At 44.9% G+C, this 22,415-nt stretch overlaps 2 protein-coding genes across 3 annotated transcripts in view; one reads left to right on the forward strand and one right to left on the reverse strand.

The window, feature by feature from the left end:
• The window catches only part of RTN3 (reticulon 3), a 66,665-nt gene extending 66,574 nt beyond the window's left edge, over positions 1-91 (reverse strand). Inside the window, exon 1 of one of the 2 annotated variants that reach the window (XM_069738890.1) lies at positions 1-91. This exon is cut by the window's left edge and continues 62 nt beyond it. The gene's annotated coding sequence lies outside the window, so the exon portion shown is untranslated. The other variant, XM_069738889.1, reaches the window with a different exon arrangement.
• Positions 92-370: 279 nt separating this feature from the next.
• ATL3 (atlastin GTPase 3) overlaps positions 371-22,415 on the forward strand; it is a 61,811-nt gene continuing 39,766 nt past the window's right edge. The window contains exons 1-2 of the mRNA XM_069739805.1: positions 371-503; positions 19,160-19,368. Coding sequence (XP_069595906.1) covers positions 19,162-19,368 — 207 coding nt within the window. The 5' untranslated portion in view covers positions 371-503; positions 19,160-19,161. The remainder of the gene's footprint in view (positions 504-19,159; positions 19,369-22,415) is intronic.

Consider the following 22,415-nt stretch of genomic DNA (forward strand, 5'->3'; position numbering starts at 1 on the left):
AGCGAACGGGCGACGTTAGAGGAAGGCGGAGCCTTTTTTTCCCCCAGCAGAAATTATAACGTTTGGGCGTTGCTGTGAGGAACTCCTTAATGAGCATGCGCACTCCGTCTTTCTAACATGTTCCTTTTTTTTTGTATATAACAAACTTTATTAACACTGGGCTAATTTTACAACATTCACACTTTTTTTTTTAAAGCAGACAGAAATCTAACATCTGTTGACGTAACGTATGTTTACTATTCAAATTTATATCAGAATTTCAAATATGGTAATGGAGGAGAAAAAGCTACTTTTGAAAGTAGTGTGTCGAAAACATGGTGTTTTCAATAAAGCTTTGCGATTTTTAATGCGCGCGGGGTTACTCGGGAAGTGTAGTTCTGTAGTGAGCGTTACTGAGGAAACTATACGTTGCGGGACTACAATTCCCGAAACCCCATAGAATATTTCGTCTGCCCCGCCTTGCGCTTCTCCCGTGGCGTTGCAGAGCTCCCGGACAGCATCAGGTTGGTTGTCACTTAGAAGTGCTGTTTGCTTGCTGCTTTGCAGTAGATGGGTGACTTATATGTTAGGGAAAGTTTATGTGGTGACGCTAGGAGCCTCTGTGTGGAGTGTAATTCACGGTCAGAGGCTACAGGGAGTCACGGGCTGCTTCTTTTCCTGCTCCTGAAGGCTGAAGCGTCATTAACTGTCTCTTTTCTGGAGCCTGGAGTTTTCTGCACAGCAAGAAAATAATGTGGCAAAAGTAACCAATCAGATCCCAGGTTTCATATTAACAGTGCGGTTTGTAGAATGAAATCTGTCTCCTGATTGGTCGCCTCCTGTAGCTGCTTGCTCCAATTTTGTGCCTATTGCTGTGTGGCCATCACCAGAGGTTTACTAGGTTTTTCTTTATGTTTTGTAACTTGTTGTTGTTTATTGTATAACACTACAGGATACAAAATTCACAAAATATTTTCAAAGGTGAATTGTGCATTTTGCAGTCACCTTGTCACTTTAAGTATTAGCATTTTTTCCATTTGGTTTTGCAGGCCTTGGATCCTAAAAGGGGCCCAAAAAGTCCTTTTGGCCAATATCAGAAGACTAATACTGTTAAAGACCTGAGCACCCGCTGTTTTGCATTGGAGCCCACTCCCATCAAAGTTTTTATCCTCTTATTATATTGCTGTCATCATATTATACAGCGCTGTGCCCTTACAACTGCTCATTTTTCCTTTCTACCCAGATAATTCTTCTCTTTTCCATTAGATCTATGTCATCACGTGATTAAAAACCGATTAGCCAAGTCCTTCTAAGCTCTATGCAGAAACAGGAGGTCAATTTTTTCCTGCATGAGTCATCATTAGAACTACAGTTCTACATCACTGTCAAGTCCCTGGCAGCCCAGCTTCATCTCTTCAACTCCTGATCCATCTTCTCTGCTCCTCCCTTTGGTGCTTTGTAATGATGTAGAATTGTTGTTCTAATGCACGGAAAAGAGCCTTATTGTTGGCCTAATAAGTCTGTAGAAAGAGGAAGTCTCATCCCTGCATGAGTCATCATTAGAATTGTAGGTCTAATGCTGACTCATGCAGAGAAAATTGACCTTAGAAGGATTCAGCTCAGCTCTCCTGTATAATGTCTTTCATGTTTTTGCTGATGTGTCCTAGAAATAAATGAAGAGCAGGAATCCCTCTGTGTGTGCTGTGCTGTGCATAGAAGGCTTCATAGCGGCAAGTCTCCACTGCAAATTAGAGACATCTATTGGTCACCTATGGTTTTCTCGGATAGTAAACCTATTCATAGTATTTGGGCATGTTCACTTGTCTTTTTTTTTTTTTTTAATGATCTGATTGTAGATTCAAATGCTCAATTCAAGTATGAGTCCATCAGCAACCAGGACAGCAGCGTTGCGCTGCCGTTAATAAGGTGTTTCACCTATTGTTTGGTATTATGAGATGATGAAAAAAAAATTTTTTTTCAACATATTTACATAAACTGCACCTCCATCTACCACATTAAAAAGAACAAAAACCATGCTGTAACCAAGTGTGAGTATTCTGTGTATGGTAAGGATGTGACAAATATATGCTGGATGATATCGTGTCACGCACAGATTTTCCTCTTTTGGCTATGAATTTGCAACCGGATTTTAGAACAGATCCTTGGGCAGGTATTTTGTTTTGTAATCGTAATTTGATAACTATGGTTTTATTGTGTGATCAATTTAACCTTAGATGAGTACATGTTTATTTTTGTGATATAAAGGAACCTGACAGATGATACAAAATAGGGAAGAATATCTGTAATTAAAGTGTACCTGATACGTGCTGGCCGATCCACGGACGGCTGAAACGTGGTGACGATCCACCATAACCCTGTCATTTTAATCCATGGTCTATAATGAACGTTGTTAGGTTCCCTCCTCAATACAGATGTTTGGCTTTAGTATGCATGGGCGTATCGGCTGAACGGCGCGCGGGCCTGGCCGTATCGGCTGCACAGCGCGCGGGCCTGGACGTATCAGCTGCACAGCGCGCGGGCCTGGGCGTATCGGCTGCACGGCGCGCAGGTCTGGGCGTATCGTCTGCACGGCTCGCAGGCCTGGGCGTATCGTCTGCACAGCGCGCGGGCCTGGACGTATCAGCTGCACAGCGCGCGGGCCTGGACGTATCAGCTCCACAGCGCGCGGGCCTGGGCGTATCGGCTGCACGGCGCGCAGGTCTGGGCGTATCGGCTGCACGGCGCGCAGGTCTGGGCGTATCGGCTGCACGGCGCGCAGGCCTGGGCGTATCGTCTGCACGGCTCGCAGGCCTGGGCGTATCGTCTGCACAGCGCGCGGGCCTGGACGTATCAGCTGCACAGCGCGCGGGCCTGGACGTATCAGCTGCACAGCGCGCGGGCCTGGACGAATCAGCTGCATAGCGCGCGGGCCTGGCCGTATCAGCTGCACAGCGCGCGGGCCTGGACGTATCAGCTGCACAGCGCGCGGGCCTGGGCGTATCGGCTGCACGGCGCGCAGGTCTGGGCGTATCGGCTGCACGGCGCGCAGGTCTGGGCGTATCGGCTGCACGGCGCGCAGGCCTGGGCGTATCGTCTGCACGGCTCGCAGGCCTGGGCGTATCGTCTGCACAGCGCGCGGGCCTGGACGTATCAGCTGCACAGCGCGCGGGCCTGGACGTATCAGCTGCACAGCGCGCGGGCCTGGACGAATCAGCTGCATAGCGCGCGGGCCTGGGCGTATCGGCTGCTCAGAAATATGCACCTAGTTGCTGCATTTATGACGGATGGGGAGGTGAGAGTTTTGTGAAAGACCATTTAGTAGAAAGTAGTAACATACCGTATACTGTTTTTGGGTGAAAGCAGCCATTTGGTTATAATTAAATACATGTATTTTAGTCTTCAAAGCATTTTTTAAATATTTTTTTCTGTTGCTTGCGTTGATTTCTGCAGCCTCTATGTATCACAGTACATAGCGAGCTGCAGAACGCTGTTCACAATTAAACCTGACCTCAGAATTTGGAGTCCTTTATAGCTTCTTGATCATCTAAGTTGATTTATAACCAAATCAGAGTTGGACATTTACAATACGTCTGGTTTGGTGTGGGGCAACCAATGTTTTCTGTGACATTTCCCACATTATCAATAGTCCTCGGAGGCAGGGACACACTGACCTATTCACTAAAATATTCCACAACTCTTACCTACTGAGCCGTGTGGTTCCAGCAGCCCCGCAGTGCATTCACCGGCGCACACAAAGGTTATCGATAGCCGATCCCCGAAAATCTTAACTGCGCCATTGTTTCCACAATTACTACCTCGTCAGTCAAAGTAATAATACCGTGCAGCAGGACAAGTCACAGCAACTAACAGAAATATATTGTAACTCAATGGACGGAGGAGCGGACCCACAATTGTAAATATAGGGAGAGCGCACACCCCGCTTTACTGTACTGCACGGTTAGGGGCACCAAACTGGTGACAACCAAATTGTGTCCTATTAAAGCAGATTTGTCACCAAATTATAAAACTGCAATAAATAATACGGTAAGTAGATCTTGTAGACCTGATGACCCTACTGTACTTACTTTCATAATCCATGTATAATCCTTCATAAAAGTTTACATACCCGAAATTAAATTGTATCTGTCAGCAGATTTCATTAAATAAATTGCATATGTTATTAAATAGATCTTGGACCTTATGATCCTGCTGTACTTACTTTGTAAATCCCTGTGAGTATGGCTGTACATTTCCCTTGTTAGCCAGAAAAATGTACCGTATGTACGTGCTGTAAGAAAAAAAAAAGGAGTTATCCCTTCATTGGCTAGTCTGAAAAATATCTGCAGGCGTTTAATGCATGAGGACATCTTTAGCTGTTATCCTAATATTGGACAACTATTCTGACATGGATCTTCAAAGTCAGTGCACCAGCTTCATCTGGTCTGCAGGGCCCCACGCACAGTAACTAGCTGTCAGCTGAGCGATTATTCGGCCAGCAGCTGTCTGTCCCCACTCCTCCATACACAGGATCACTCGCTCGGCCGACTACCAGATTCTTATGGCAACAGTTTGTCTCTGGGAAACAGAGTAGTCTGTAGTCCGAAATTTGACATTCCGAATCCAAGCCGATTCCGAATCCATTCCATCAGAAGACCACCATACACATTAAGGTTCTTTTACACAACATTAAACCAAGATTAATGATGTGCACTGTGCGATCTGTAATAGGTCCTGTTGACACGGCACGTTGTGCTGCCGAGAACGATGATCTTTTATGCAGCACAAAAAGATCATTTCACCCAACGAATAGATGATTGGAATTCTTGTGTGTCAGAGCCCCAAAGGCATTATATGGACGGACCTTAGTGGATTCAGCTGACTTTTATCTATTATGTGTGGGGAAAGCTACTGTAATCTATGGTGATGGTGCATACTGGTACTCGCCCTTGCATACCAGTACTTGCCCGTGCATACCCGTATTCTTCCATGCATTCCGGTACTCGCCCATGCATACCTGTATTCTTCCGTGTATACCGGTACTCGCCCGTGCATACCCATATTCTTCCGTTCATACCCGTATTCTCCCGTTCATACCCGTATTCTCCCGTGCATACCCGTATTCTCCCGTGCATACCCGTATTCTCCCGTGCATACCCGTATTCTCCCGTGCATACCCGTATTCTCCCATGCATACCGGTACTCGCCCGTGCATACCGACACTCGCCCGTGCATACCCGTATTCTCCCGTGCATACCCATATTCTCCCATGCATACCGGTACTCGCCCGTGCATACCGACACTCGCCCGTGCATACCCGTATTCTCCCGTGCATACCCGTATTCTCCCGTGCATACCCGTATTCTCCCGTGCATACCCGTATTCTCCCGTGCATACCGGCACTCGCCCGTGCATACCCGTATTCTCCCGTGCATACTGGCACTCGCCCGTGCATACCCGTATTCTTCCGTGCATACCGGTATTCGCCCGTGCATACCCGTATTCTTCCGTGCATACCGGTATTCGCCCGTGCATACCCGTATTCTCCCGTGCATACCCGTATTCTCCCATGCATACCCGTATTCTCCCGTGCATACCCGTATTCTCCCGTGCTTATCGGTATTCTCCCGTGCATACCGGTATTCTCCCGTGCATACCGGCACTCGCCCGTGCTTACCCGTATTCTTCCGTGCATACCCGTATTCTCCCGTGCATACCCGTATTCTTCCGTGCATACCGGTATTCGCCCGTGCATACCCGTATTCTCCCGTGCATACCCGTATTCTCCCGTGCATACCGGTATTCTCCCGTGCATACCGGTATTCTCCCGTGCATACCGGTACTCGCCCGTTCATACCCGTATTCTCCCGTGCATACCCGTATTCTCCCGTGCATACCGGTACTCGCCCGTTCATACCGGTATTCGCCCGTGCATACCCGTATTCTCCCGTGCATACCCGTATTCTCCAGTGCATACCGGTACTCGCCCGTGCATACCCGTATTCTCCAGTGCATACCGGTACTCGCCCGTTCATACCCGTATTCTCCAGTGCATACCGGTACTCGCCCGTTCATACCCGTATTCTCCCGTGTATACCGGTATTCGCCCGTGCATACTGGTATTCACCCGTGCATGTTTATCTTTGCCTCATTGATATTAAAAACAGGTTTTCCCAGGACAAGTCGGTGTACAGCAGTGAATGTACCTGTCATTAATGTAATTGCAGCATTTCTGTTTCCATTGCACACACTGGGCGTCACGTTCAGGCCATGCTAGCTTCCAGATCTCGTCTGTGAAAAAAAAATTGTTGTTGCTTACTTACCCGGCCGGTCTTACTGGCCTGGTTTGGATAGTCCTCATCTAATTATTGACAACGCATTGTAACGCTATGTATTGGGAAACTGTTACTGGACGTGTCACAGCAGCTATCAAATAATGTATCAAGTAATGTATCAGCCCCTGTTCAGGTGATCGATGTAGAGCTTGTGAAAAACAGACGATTTTTCCATCCGAGTCAAATCAGTTTTGTGTCTGTGCGTTCCGATTTCGGAAACCTATTGACTTTAAATGGGGTATTAGATGATATTAGCACATACTTTTATTTTCTCCATGCAGAAAATCGTTACATGCACATTGGCCCCTTTGGGTTCTAAATCCGAGTCCTGAGTGATCTTGCACATGATCATTGTTTGTAGACTAGCTCATCCTTGTCCGGTAGGAGAGCAGATTTCAGAACGGTCGAGTTCTCTCGTCTGACATATTCCTTCTGAGCACTGATCGCCATGTCTGGACCGGCCTTGGGTCACCGAATCCGAACTGAACAAGTCTCATCGGCATATATGAGGCTCTTCGGTTCAGGAGATCCGCGGCCGGTCCGTACTCAAGAACGTGAATATTTATTAAACGGGTCATAGAACGCAAAATCACACCGTGGCCAGGGGTGAATCAATAATACCCCTCCATCAAAATCAAAGTAGTTTTTTTGTGTTAGAATACTCCCTGACAAATCCAAAACCAAAAAAATGGAGTAAGCACAAAATCTCACAAATCATTATGAAGATATGTTGAATTTATGAAATAAATACAAAGAAACAGTTATACCATATAAACATAATGTAATCTGCACAGGAACAGACTAGTGGTATAACAGGGAGTTCATGGGAACGTAGGAAGTATATTAAACCATGGTACAAGCTCAGTGTTTATACCGTTTTGCACAATGAAAGAGGCCCAGCATGTAATGAAATCCGTAACCAAATCATATGAATAAAAGTACCAATACAGCCGGCCGCAAAGTGCATCAGTGTGATAGCAAGTGCTTACCCATGGTAGGAAGTAAGTCCCACGGACTCCCTGGCGCCCCGACGCGCGTTTCGCGGTCCAGCTTTTTCAAAGGGGAGACGCACATAAGCTAGTTTCTCAGGTTTATATAGGGGGAAACCGGAAGTGTCTGAGGAAAACGGCGCACGCGTCCCGGACTACATTACCCATCATCACAGAGGCTGTCATCGAGGAAGTGTGCATGTGGGCGGAACTCCAGCCCGTGACGTCATAATGACATGCGCACTCCACCTAGGTAGATAGCCACCGAGACAAGGGGAATACAGCAGCCAGTGAGATCAAGAACGTGAATGTTGGGTGTGTGAATCCGTCCCCATCTACTAGATGGCGAGATAAAAAACACCCATTTACTGGATCCAGGTAATTTTGAAATTTATTAAAATAAAATATATAATAGAGGGGCGGACAGAGACAGAAGAGGGTCCCTGTGCAAGGAGAGTATATGGGCCATTTGTAGTCCAGTCATTCATCAAATTGCAAAATGTGACAGTAGCTGCTTGCAGTTTTGGAGGTCGAAGTGGCCCCTTTACCTCTTGGACCCCCATGCGGCTGCAGAGGTTGTACCAATGTCCGCCTCTGGTATAAGAATTGAACTTTCTGCCATTGCATATTAAATAGCAGCAGCCTTGTGTAACCCGATGGATAACTTTAGCTTTGTGCAAATATTTCAGGGAATCATATTCTGGGCTTTTGTTAAAAAGAAATGTAATCCTGAGAAGATGTAGGGCTTGTTGTCGGGAAAACCAGTTGGTGATGGTCATGGCCCATTTACGAAGGCCTAGAATCTGCCAAACTAGCATTTGTGAGAATACTCCTTCCACGATCATTGGCCAATGTAAAAAGAAAAAAAAAACCTCTTATCAGATTTTATATAGATTTTGCAAACTACAAAAAAAATGTGATTCATTTTCCCAGCCTGAGACTGCGTTCATGTAAACTTTTCTAAACTTTTACAACTTTTTTCTGTCCATGTAATAAGTGGACAGCACGTGGTCCTGTGTCAATCACTGTGCTAGTTCACATGAGGTTTCCATTTTTCCATGCAGGGAAAAAAAATCACTAAGTGCATTTGCAATATCCCCAGACCCCCTGCACAGATTACATTGGGAAATTAATTAATTTAATTAATTAATTAATTTTTTTTTAATGACCTTAAAAAAAATTGACATGGGAACCGGACACACAGTACATCGTGCGGCATGAAAAATAATAATAAAAATAAATATAAATAATAAAATAAAAAGATTATCTTGTTTTGGATTCTTGTCTGATACTAGCCTAAGGGAAAGCATGCATGGCAGTCACGCATGCAGAAAACCCACTTGTTTTATAGATGTAGATCTCTATAACTGTAGTAATAAATGAAATCACACTTTCCCCTGTCCCCAAAATCCGCTGCCTCGGAGTAACCCTTGACTCTGCCCAGTCCTTCAAACTGCACATCCAAGCTCTCGCCACCTCCTGTCGCCTCCAGCTCAAAAATATTTCCAGAATCCGTCCTTTCCTCAACCCTCACTCTACCAAAATGCTTGTGCATGCCCCAATCATCTCCCGCCTCGACTACTGCAACATCCTTTTCTGTGGCCTCCCTGCTAACACTCTCGCACCCCTCCAGTCCATCCTTAACTCTGCTGCCCGACTAATTAATCTCTCTCCTCGCTACTCCTCCGCTTCCCCTCTCTGCAAATCTCTTCACTGGCTCCCAATTTCCCAGTGTATCCAGTTTAAACTACTAAGACTTACCTACAAAGCCATCCATAACCTTTCTCCTCCGTATATTTCCACACTAATCTCTCAATATCTTCCCTCACGTAATCTCCGGTCCCCCCAAGACCTCCTTCTCTTCTCCACACTTATTCGCTCCTCACCCAATCGCCTCCAAGACTTCTCCCGAATATCCCCCATCCTCTGGAATTCAGTGCCCCAACACGTCCGGTTATCCACCACATTTGGATCCTTCAAAAGAAACCTGAAAACCCATCTCATTAAAGAAGCTTACAGCCTGTAATGACCACACGGCCGCCTCAACACCATCGGAGCTACTGCAACCCTCGACCTACTGTCTCCTTCCCCATAATCCTGTAGAATGTAAGCCCACAAGGGCAGGGTCCTCGCCCCTCTGTATCAGTCTGTCATTGTTAGTTTGTTTACTGTAAGTGATATCTGTAGTTTGTATGTAACCCCTAATAATGTACAGCACCATGGAATCAATGGTGCTATTAAAATAAATAATAATAATATAATAGTTTGCAGCTTTGACCATTTCTGTAACAGAAGTTCTTAGTTGTTACATTTGTGAGTTGTTGCAGAAAACATTTTTTTTTTATGGAAAAGAATTTCAGTTATTGGCGATGAGTAAGGGCATGACTCGCACATGTCGCTGCCGAAAAACAAGTATTTACTCACTTGACAAGTACTGCCATGGTGAAAGCGAGTATTGTCTCTTGCAGGCTCGCCTTACTTGGGTCTTAGGTGGTTTACTTAAGTCAGTAATTGTTCTCGAGCTACCGCAATGATTATTATCCAGATAAATGAAATAAAAATATGATAAAAGTTTTTTTTATCTCAATCAATTGTGCAACAATTAAAATAATCGCACTCGATCTTTGCATTAGGCAACGCACGGATAGAGGAGAGGGGCCCATTGTCATTCATAAGATCATTCTTTTCCAATCATTGACCAACATGTCACCACCGATCATCCAACAAACGAGCCAAATGCTCGTCCGTCAGCTGATCGGATCATTAATACTGGCCATTATTTATCACTGTCGGCAGCACGTTGCCCTGTGTAATCAGGTGATGTGCTGCCAACAACCCACATGCTGTATTGGGCACGGATCTATTGCATTACCTATATTTTGGCCATTGTGAACGGGCCATTAAACAAGCGCTGATCGACTTGTGTGAAGTTGATTTGGCTATTAGTTATTTGCAGAATTTAGCCCGTGTAAATGAGCCTTTGCACTCCGGTCAATCTCTCGCCTTTGTTCCAGGAAGTCTGTTGACCAGGATCACACACAAAATCCCGTTTCAAGGCTTTTAAGTGGTTCTGTCAATAGATTTCACAATACAAACTCTATTACATTATTAAACAGGTCATAAGACTGGTGTATTTACTTTGAAAATCCGTGTCAGAATGGCCGTATAATCCTGACATTTCACGAGTCTAGTCGTAGAATGAAATAGCTCATAAATCCAAGTGTATTTAGCTACCGCTCACCCACCCAGCCTGACTGACAGCTGCGGCTTGTTCTGAGCAGTGTGAGATCTCAGCAGGGAGGAGGGACACTAAGGAGCCGTGGATTAGGCTAGGTTGACAAATACAGTGTGTCCATAAAGTCATGGTGCACTTTTATAGATTACAATTTGGTGCCCTTTCTCTGGCCCAATCTTATCAGACCTGTTGATGAGGAGAGATAACAAGAACCAATCAAACACAAACTCAGTTAAGCTGTTGCTGAGCCCCCAGTCAGATTAACCCCTGGCAAACTGAACTCTGATTAATACACTGCCAGGTCTGTGACATCATACAGCCACAAGCTTATGCTATCGTTTGGATTTGTGTAGGGCAACAAATGGAGCCCACATCGTACTGCACTGAATAGGTATGAAACTGGGAGAGTGTTTCTTCTATTTGGAGCAGATTTCACATTTCTATAGTTTTTTTTGTTGCTTGCCAGTGACTGGTCAAAAGCGCACCATGATTTACGGACACACTGTATTAAAGGGAACCTGTCACCCCCAAAATCGAAGGTGAGCTGAGCCCACCAGCATCAGGGGCTTATCTACAGCATTCTGTAATGCTGTAGATAAGCCCCCGATGTATCCTGAAAGATGAGACCGCGACGCCCATCGGACCAGAACAGAACCGGGAACTCCCCTGGGTGAGTATAAATAACCTCTTTTTCTCATCTTTTAGGATACATCTGGACGGAGTCTGAGCCACAGCTAAAGACGTTCCATGAACAGTTTAATCAATTTCATCCAACCATCGACTTGACACTCAACTACTCCTGCACTGAAATTAACTTTTTGGACACCATCATTAAGCTGCAGAACAATAAAATAGAGACATCCCTGTATCGGAAGCCAATCGACCACCCAACATACCTTAAATGGGACAGTTTCCATCCAAAACACATAAAAAATTCTATTGTCTACAGCCAAGCCATCAGATACAATCGCATATGTTCCAACCCAATGGATAGGGATAAACACCTTGGTCGCCTCAGAAAGACCTTTTTGAATCAGGGCTACCATCCAAGAATAATTGAAAACCAGATTACAAGAGCCACCAGAATATCAAGGAATCACCTGCTACATTACAAAGCTAAAGAAGAAAATAACCGGGTGCCTCTAGTAGTCACCTACAATCCAAATCTGGAGGTGCTAAGGGGAGCTGCACATAAATTACAACCTTTACTGCAAAAAGATGCCCGCTTACAATCCATTTTTCCAGACCCCCCACTACTGTGTTTTAGGCAGCCCCCAAATCTAAGAAGCATCATTGTCAAGAGCTCCCTGTCCTCTCCAACAGCTGCAGGTACCTTTCCTTGCAACCAGAAAAAATGTAAAACCTGTCCATTTATAATGACCACGGACAAGATAAAGATCCCCAATTCACATCAGGACTACAAGATCCCAGGTACTTTCAGCTGCATCACATCTAATATGGTGTACCTAATTATTTGTACTAAATGTCCAACTGGGGGTCTGTATGTGGGGGAGACAGGGCAGAAACTGAGAACAAGGATGAACTCTCATCGCCATACAATAAGAGAAAAAAGAATGGATCTACCTGTGGCAAGACATTTCTGTCTCCCAAATCATAACATTATGGACATGAAATTACTTGTGTTAAAAGGTAGCTTCAAATCGCAGAGAGACAGAAGAGTCTGGGAATATAAACTGATGACGACCTTTGACACTCACACTGCAGGAATGAATGTGTCGCACTGATTTATGTCTTTTTACATCAACTAAGGAACTTGCCCATCAGACCATGTGGGGTCATCACAACAGAGACCCTAATAACAGGACAATAAAACAATCCTTATCTAAGAATTGGCCCAATATTTATGGACGTAACTGTTTATCACCCATGGTAATTCTGCTTCATGTCACCTGGCTTATCCATGGTTTTTCCCTTTTTTTTTTTTTTTTTTTTCTTTCTCTATGCCATGTTGTGCATAAATATGTGATTCTTCAGAATTTGTTTTAGTCTTTGCCTGATGAAGAGACCTGTGTAGTCTCGAAAGCTTGCAATTTGTTACCATCTTTTCAGTTAGCCATTAAAAGGTATCAACCACTGAGGACTCTCAATTCTAAATATTTTTCAGCATTACATGCTCTTAACATTTTGAGTTTTGTCAAAAATACATTTTTCGTTTTCTTATCTAAACTGATGTCACATTGACACCCATCTCCATTAGTATTGTTGATCCCTCACCCATCCATTCTGGTATTTATGGGGGTGCGGCTGAAGGTTTCACATGGGATTACAGTAGCTCGTCTGTCTGGGATTTCTTATACCTGCCAACATTCCTGAGGCGGAAAAAAAATGAAAACATCAATCTGACCTCGCCCATTCTGAGCGTAGTTTTCCCTTTTTTCATGTTTCAAAATTAAGGTGGTGGGAAACCTTAAAGAGCTGTCGGCTGATCACTATTGATCCCTGCTCGCTCAGTTGGGCTAAGTAGAGAGCGGGGAATCTGGTCGTGTCTTGTCTCACAACAAAGAAAAAAGTATTGGGCATGTTAAAATCCAAGCATGCAAATGGAGAAAGGGATCCAGCTCTCCAGATTGAAAACTTCTTTATTCAATCATCAGCCATAAAATCCATTAAAGTATCGCAAAAACCACCAGGACATTTATGATGCACAATACATTCTTAGTTATGGCCGAAATCATGTTGGCAGTGGATTTATATGGATTTTATGACTTTCTATTGACTGAAGAAAAGCTTTTTTTTTTTTTTTTTTTAAAGAAAAGCTGTCAGGAATTTTTACCCCCTCCCCATCTCCCAAAGCCATTAATATGACTGTGCAGCCCTTTAAAAAATAAGCCAAAAGATCCCTTTCTGACCACAATGCCATTCTCAAGCAGCGAAAAATTTGGGTTTAGAAGTTCTGTTATACATCAGTCTGGAAGTGCATTAGGACGTGATGATGCACTTACAGCTTCTCAGCCTCACACTGTATTTTCTACCTAGCCGCACCCTCATCTGAAAGATTGACAGGTCATGTACTTTGACAGGCAGTTGGCCGGGTACCAATCAGTCAGGTGAGGGTGCTGCTAGGTAGGAAATACAGCGTGAGGCTGAGAAGCTGTAAGTGCATCGTCACGCCCTAATGCACTTCCAGACATACATACAGTACAGGCCAAAAGTTTGGACACACCTCATTTACAGATTTTTCTGTATTTTCATGGCTATGAAAATTGTACATTCACACTGAAGGCATCAAAACTATGAATTAACACATGTGGAAATATATACTTAACAAAAAACTGTGAAACAACTGAAAATATGTCGTATATTCTAGGTTCTTCAAAGTAGCCACCTTTTGCTTTGATGACTGCTTTGCACACGATTGGCATTCTCTTGATGAGCTTCAAGAGGTAGTCACCGGGAATGGTCTTCCAACAATCTTGAAGGAGTTCCCAGAGATGCTTAGCACTTGCTGGCCCTTTTGCCTTCACTCTGCGGTCCAGCTGACCCCAAACCATCTCGATTGGGTTCAGGTCTGGTGACTGTGGAGGCCAGGTCATCTGGCGTAGCACCCCATCACTCTCCTTCTTGGTCAAATAGCCCTTACACAGCCTGGAGGTGTGTTTGGGGTTATTGTCCTGTTGAAAAATAAATGATGGTCCAACTAAACGCAAACCGGATGGAATAGTATGCCACTGCAAGATGCTGTGGTAGCCATGATGGTTCAGTATGCCTTCAATCTATCTATATAATCATCTAAGGGGTACTTCCGTCTGTCTGTCTGTAATGGAAATCCCGCGACACTGATTGGTCGCGGTCGGAAGGCCGCGACCAATCAGCGACAGGCACAGTCTGGCCGCGAATTCACCCCTTCCTACTCTCCGTCAGTGCCTACTCCCCTCCAGTCAGTGCTCACACAGGGTTAATGGCTGCGTTACACTGCGTTATGCCGCGGAGTAACATAGTCCCTTAACGCTGCTATTAACCCTGTGTGACAAACTTTTTACTATTGATGCTGCCTATGCAACATCAATAGTAAAAAGATCTAATGTTAAAAATAATAATAAAAAATCATTATATTCTCACCTTCCAGCGCCTTTCCCGCTCCTCGCTCCGCTCCATGCATTGTGGTCTCGCGAGATGATGACGTAGCAGTCTCGCGAGACCGCAATGCATTCTTGGGACTGGAGCGTCATGAGGAGCATCGCTAAACGCCTGGCCTGGATCCGGGGACCCCTGGAAGGTGAGTATATAACTATTTTTTATTTTAATTCTTTTTTTTTTAACAGGGGTATGGTGCCCACATTGCTACATACTACGTGGGCTGTGTTAGATACTACGCGGGCTGTGTTAGATACTACGTGGGCTGTGCTATATACTACGTGTGCTGTGCTATATACTATGTGGCTGTGTTATATACTATTTGGGCTGTGCTATATAATACGTGGCTGTGTTATATACTATGTGGGCTGTGTTATATACTATGTGGGCTGTGTTATATACTACGTGGACTGTGTTATACACTGCGTGGGCTGTGCTATATACTATGTGGGCTGTGTTATATACTATGTGGGCTGTGTTATATACTACGTGGGCTGTGTTATACACTGTGTGGGCTGTGCTATATACTACATGGGCTGTGCTATATGCTACGTGGGCTGTGCTATATGCTACGTGGGCTGTGCAATATGCTACGTGAGCTGTGCTATATGCTACGTGGGCTGTGCTATATGCTACGTGGGCTGTGTTATATGCTACGTGGGCTGTGTTATATGCTACGTGGGCTGTGTTATATGCTACGTGGGCTGTGTTATATGCTACGTGGGCTGTGCTATATTTCTCTGCTGTATCTGTGCATCATAAATCGTGGTATGTGTTAAAGAGGGGGGCCCACTGAGACTCTTTCGCCCGGGGCCCTCAAAAACCTGGAGCAGGCCGCCCTGGCTTCACTGATTGGTCACGCCCGTTCGGCCGCGAACAATCAGCGACAGGCGCAGTCCTGCCGCGAATTGGCATGGAATTTGAACCACGCTCCGCTAATTGGTCACGCCCGGACAGCCGATTGCTGTGTATAAATTGCATTATTCTGAAAACTTCATAAACTACATACATATTCTAGAATACCTGATGCGTTTGAATCGGGCCACCATCTAGTTTTGAATAAATCCACAACAGTGTCACCAGCAAAGCACCCCCACACCATCACATCTCCTCCTCCATGCTTCACGGTGGGAACCAGGCATGTAGAGTCCATCCGTTCACATTTTCTGCATCACACAAAGACACGGTGGTTGGAACCAAAGATCTCAAATTTGGACTCATCAGACCAAAGCACAGATTTCCACTGGTCTAATGTCCATTCCTTGTGTTCTTTGGCCCAAACAAGTCTCTTCTGCTTGTTGCCTGTCCTTAGCAGTGGTTTCCTAGCAGCTATTTTACCATGAAGGCCTGCTGCACAAAGTCTCCTCTTAACAGTTGTTGTAGAGATGTGTCTGCTGCTAGAACTCTTTGTGGCATTGACCTGGTCTCTAATCTGAGCTGCTGCTAACCTGCGTTTTCTGAGGCTGGTGACTCGGATAAACTTCTCAGAAGCAGAGGTGACTCTTGGTCTTCCTTTCCTGGGGCGGTCCTCATGTGAGCCAGTTTCTTTGTAGCGCTTGATGGTTTTTGCCACTGCACTTGGGGACACTTTCAACGTTTTCCCAATTTTTCGGACTGACTGAGCTTCATTTCTTAAAGTAATGATGGCCACTCGTTTTTATTTACTTAGCTGCTTTTTTCTTGCCATAATACAAATTCTAACAGGCTATTCAGTAGGACTATCAGCTGTGTATCCACCAGACTTCTGCACAACACAACTGATAGTCCCAACCCCATTTATAAGGCAAGAAATCCCACTTTTTAAACCTGACAGGGCACACCTGTGAAGTGAAAACCATTCCCGGTGACTACCTCTTGAAGCTCATCAAGAGAATGCCAAGAGTGTGCAAAACAGTCATCAAAGCAAAAGGTGGCTACTTTGAAGAACCTAGAATATAAGACATAATTTCAGCTGTTTCACACTTTTTTGTTAAGTATATAATTCCACATGTGTTAATTCATAGTTTTGATGCCTTCAGTGTGAATGTACAATTTTCATAATCATGAAAATACAGAAAAATCTTTAAATTAGAAGGTGTGTCCAAACTTTTGGTCTTTACTGTACATGAAACTACAAAATGCAATTTCTCTGCTCCTGGGCTAGCATTTTGGGGTCATAAAGGGATCAACTAGCTTATCATTTAAAAAGAGCTGGTAAAGTTTCTAGCAGATTCCCCTTAAACTGGAACCCTGGATACCCCTCTCTTCATATTCAGGGGTGCTTTTTACAAGTGCAGTTACAGAGAGCTGCTATAATTCTTCTATTTGCGAAATCCAAACCTATCTCAGATAGTTGCAGGTCCCACCACAATCTGGCTTGGACTTTATTTTACTAGATTATATAATGCCATCATACTCATCATCACTGTCCCCATTGGAGCTCACAATCTAGATTCCTAATCAATTTGTTTTTGGAGTGAGGGAGGAAACCGGAGTACCCAGTGGAAACCCACGCATACACGGGAAGAACATACAAACTCCTTGCAGATGTTGTCCTTGGTGGGATTTGAACCCAGGACTCCAGTGCAGCAAGGCTACTCTGCTAATAACTGATCCACCGTGCTGCCCACCGATCGAGTCCGCTGCTCATAAAGGCATCTGTCAGCGTGCCAGCACGGCACATGGGTAGAGTATTACGGCACTGCCAGCTTTCGTCTTCGTTTCTGTAGTAGTCGTGTTCTGTTTTGTGCATGACTTATTCCTTCCCTAAATCTTCTCCTTCGTGCCTCACAAATCTGTGTCATCTCACTCATTTTTCATGCCAATTCATGGGTAAAATATGTGTAAGCATAATATAGCCGTGCGTCCTATGAGTCATGTCTGTTGGCCGCGGACTCTACATTTCCTCCCCATGGTATTGCTGCTCCCACGCCCATAAGTTTGGCACTTTTTCTTCAGCCGACAAATTCTTGTTTTCTTTTACCTTTGTTCCTTGAAGCTTGATCAGATATTACATTAATGATAATTTTATTTCTATAGCGCCAACATATTCCACAGCACAGTATTCATTAGGTATTCAGTGAGTGCGGTCAGGCTCTCCGCATATACAGAATCCTCCGTATAATAATAAGCATCTAGATCTCATCATGTTGTTCCTACAGTTTAGAGACTTTGGTTTTGCCAATATTGTTGTTTTGCCCGTAAATAGTTAATTTTAGGTCTTTATCGTTAAGTCATTAAGGAAACTCATTACTTTTACTACCTTGTATTAGTCTTTACGGTATTCTTCCCTATTTTATTCAGCAGTGACAGGTAACATTGGCAGCAAGCGGTAAGGGTATGTTTCCACGGTCAGGAAACCTTCAGGATTTGCTATGGATAGGGACGCTCCGTATAGCCACAGCATAGTGGAGGGGATTTTATGAAATCCCGTCTCCACTATGCGTACAGGGCCGCATCCGGCAGCCGTGTATAACCGGACATGCGGCGCGTCTTTATAGACTGCAGCATGTCTATTTATCCGCTGCGTCCAACTCGCAGAGATTACGCCCCGTGGAACCATACCCTTAGGAGTAAAATTTAAAATCCCTACGTTTTTAAGAGCAAAGAGTACAATTAAATTGCACAGTTGCTTACTTTTACAAGCACTTTGCAGTTTTACTCATGAAACAGAATCTGGAAGCAGGTTTTTGCTTTGTAATCAGAGAGCAGCTCGATGTAGGGGCAGAGACCCTGATTCCAGCGATGTATTACTTACTAGGCTGTGTTTTGCCATTTCAATGAATTCAGTGTTTTATCAACAGAAGATTATCACTACTGGACTAGTTGCCTCCAGGTCCAGCCCCACCTCCAGCACTGATTAGTAGCTGTCAGTATACACATAAAGCAGCCAATCAGAGCTGCAGGGTCATAAAGGGATCTGCAGCAGAGAAAGCAGTGATTTAATCACAACTGCTGCACCCAGTAAACTAAGTGATACATCACTGGAATCAGGGTTTCTGAGCCTACATCATGCTGCTGTCCGATTACATGGCAAGAACCTGCTGACATTCCTTTTAAAGGGAACCTGTCAACTCATTAATGCTGCCCAAATCTTGGTCATCATGAACCAGAGCCTGCCTGTACAATTTCACAGAGATATTTTTTTTTTCTCTAAATCGCTCCAGCATTTCAGAAAATATGTAGCTAGAAGATCAGGCAAGGGAGTAGTCCAGCGCCGCCTCTTCCCAGCACTGCTGCAGGTGATTGACAGGTGTGTCCCATAGCAAGAGACCTGTCAATCACCTAGGGCGGCATCAAAAAAGTCTCGTATCCCGTTGTGATCCCCCTTTAAGTCAGTATGTCATGCATTGTCTAATTAATTGGTTCAGAAAGTTCTTAAACAAGGAGCTCTTTTTCAGGGATTTCTGCTGTAGAAGGGGGAGATGGATTCATGAAAATGTTCCTTAATATATATGAAAACTGTGTGTAAGCCCGGGCATCGTGTGCATCCAATACTTGTCTTGTGTGTTCAGTTTGATAGTCATGCCTCCGTCTATTTTTGTCTGCAGACATGGCCCCGTCAACTCCTGGTCCTGTCCAGGTAGTGATAGTACAAAAGGATGATCACTCATTCCAACTGGATGAGGAGGCTCTCGCCTCTGTGCTGCTCCAGGACCATATTCGGGATTTGGATGTTGTCGTTGTTTCCGTGGCTGGTGCATTCCGGAAAGGGAAATCATTCCTGCTTGACTTCATGCTGAGATACGTGTATAGCCAGGTGATGTATACAACCTATTTTATGTACATACACATTGTAATCTCATTACTCGTACAGTAAAGAATATGTAGTCTCAATGCTCGTACAGTAAAGAATATGTAGTCTCACTGCTTGTACAGTAAGGAATATGTAGTCTCACTGCTCGTACACTAGAGAATATGTAGTCTCACTGCTTGTACAGTAAGGTATGTAGTCTCACTGCTCGTACACTAGAGAATATGTAGTCTCACTGCTTGTACAGTAAGGAATATTTAGTCTCGCTGCTCGTACACTAGAGAATTGTTGTGAATTCTGTGGCTGAATTCACTCCTGTGGTAACAAGTGGTACTGCAGCTTCTGAGCTTCCTCCCTCAGGTGTTCTGGTGAGCTCGTTGGCTGCTTTGTTATTTAACTCCACCTGATTCTGTCTTCTTGCTCCTTGTCAAAGTTCCAGTGTTGGACCTGAGCTTCTGGATCTTTCCTGTGGCCTGCTGCTCTGCTTAGATAAATGCTTCTTTGCTTTTGTTGCTACTTTTTCTGTCCAGCTTGTCTATTCGTTTTTGCTGGAAGCTCTGAGACGCAAAGGGTGCACCGCCGTGCCGTTAGTTCGGCACGGTGGGTCTTTTTGCCCCCTTTGTGTGGTTTTTTGCTTTAGGGTTTTTTGTAGACTGCAAAGTTCTCTTTGCTATCCTCGCTCTATCTAGAATATCGGGCCTCACTTTGCTGAATCTATTTCATCCCTACGTTTGTCTTTTCATCTTGCTAACAGTCATTATATGTGGGGGGCTGCCTTTTCCTTTGGGGTATTTCTCTGAGGCAAGTCAGGCTTGTTTTTGTTTTTCTATCTTCAGGCTAGTCAGCTCCTCAGGCTGTGCCGAGTTGCATAGGTAGTGACAGGCGCAATCCACAGCTGCCTTTAGTTGTGTTTAGGATAGGTTCAGGTATTGCGGTCTACAGAGATTCCACGTCTCAGAGTTCGTTCTATTGTTTTTGGGTTATTGTCAGATCACTGTATGTGCTCTGATTGCTGGCACACTGTGTCACTGGATTGCCTACATAACAGTACAAGGAGCCTAACCTAATGATTCTCAATAGAGGGAAAAAAGGAGTTCTGACATCATTTTTTTTTCTCAGCTCTGTGTTCAGTCTTTTTTTTTCCCCTAGACATTTGGGTGTTTCAGGACACAGGTGTGGACATGGATATTCAGGGTCTGTGCTCTTCAATGAATAATCTCGTTACAAATGTACAAAGGATTCAAGATACTATTGATCAGAAATCTATGTTAGAACCAAGAATTCCTATTCCTGATTTGTTTTTTGGTGATAGAACTAAGTTTCTTAATTTCAAAAATAATTGTAAGCTATTTCTGGCCTTGAAACCTCATTCTTCTGGTAATCCTATTCAACAGGTTTTGATTATTGTTTCTTTTTTGCGCGGCGACCCTCAGGACTGGGCATTTTCTCTTGCGCCAGGAGACCCTGCATTGAGTAATGTCAATGCGTTTTTCCTGGCGCTCGGATTGCTTTACGATGAGCCTAATTCAGTGGATCAGGCTGAGAAAAATTTGCTGGCTTTGTGCCAGGGTCAGGATGATATAGAAGTGTATTGTCAGAAATTTAGGAAGTGGTCAGTACTTACTCTGTGGAATGAATCTGCGCTGGCAGCTTTGTTCAGAAAGGGTCTCTCTGAGGCTCTTAAGGATGTCATGGTGGGTTTTCCTATGCCTGCTGGTTTGAATGAGTCTATGTCTTTGGCCATTCAGATCGGTCGACGCTTGCGCGAGCGTAAATCTGTGCACCATTTGGCGGTATTGTCTAAGATTAAACCTGAGCCTATGCAGTGCGATAGGACTATGACCAGAGTTGAACGGCAAGAACACAGACGTCTGAATGGTCTGTGTTTCTACTGTGGTGATTCCACTCATGTTATTTCTGATTGTCCTAAGCGCACTAAGCGGTTCGATAGGTCTGCCGTCATTGGTACTGTACAATCCAAATTCCTTCTGTCCATTACCTTGATATGCTCTTTGTCATCGTATTCTGTCATGGCGTTTGTGGATTCAGGCGCTGCCCTGAATCTGATGGATTTGGATTATGCTAAACGTTGTGGGTTTTTCTTGGAGCCTTTGCGGTGTCCTATTCCGTTGAGAGGAATTGATGCTACACCTTTGGCCAAGAATAAACCTCAGTACTGGACCCAGCTGACCATGTGCATGGCTCCTGCACATCAGGAAGTTATTCGCTTTCTGGTGCTACATAATCTGCATGATGTGGTCGTGTTGGGGTTGCCATGGCTGCAAACCCATAATCCAGTATTGGATTGGAACTCTATGTCGGTGTCCAGCTGGGGTTGTCAGGGGGTACATGGTGATGTTCCATTTTTGTCTATTTCGTCATCCACTCCTTCTGAGGTCCCAGAGTTCTTGTCTGATTATCAGGATGTATTTGAAGAGCCCAAGTCCGATGCCCTACCTCCGCATAGGGATTGTGATTGTGCTATCAATTTGATTCCTGGTAGTAAATTCCCTAAAGGTCGATTATTTAACCCCTTCCCGACCCATGACGCCACGTAGGCGTCATGAAAGTCGGTGCCAATCCGACCCATGACGCCTATGTGGCATCATGGAAAGATCGCGTCCCTGCAGATCGGGTGAAAGGGTTAACTCCCATTTCACCCGATCTGCAGGGACAGGGGGAGTGGTAGTTTAGCCCAGGGGGGGTGGCTTCACCCCCTCGTGGCTACGATCGCTCTGATTGGCTGTTGAAAGTGAAACTGCCAATCAGCGATTTGTAATATTTCACCTATTATAACGGGTGAAATATTACAATCCAGCCATGGCCGATGCTGAAATATCATCGGCCATGGCTGGAAATACTAATGTGCCCCCACCCCACCGATCGCCCCCCCCCAGCCCCCCGATCTGGCCGGTACACTGCTCCGGCTCCCCTCCATCCAGTGCTCCGCTCCCCCCGTGCTCTTGTCCGCTCCCCCCGTGCTCCAATCACCCCCCCGTGCTCCGTTCCACCCCCCCCCCCCCCCGTGCTCCATTCCAGCCCCCCCCCCGTGC

The sequence above is a fragment of the Ranitomeya imitator genome, chromosome 9, assembly GCF_032444005.1.
Source record: "Ranitomeya imitator isolate aRanImi1 chromosome 9, aRanImi1.pri, whole genome shotgun sequence".
Taxonomy (NCBI): domain Eukaryota; kingdom Metazoa; phylum Chordata; class Amphibia; order Anura; family Dendrobatidae; genus Ranitomeya; species Ranitomeya imitator.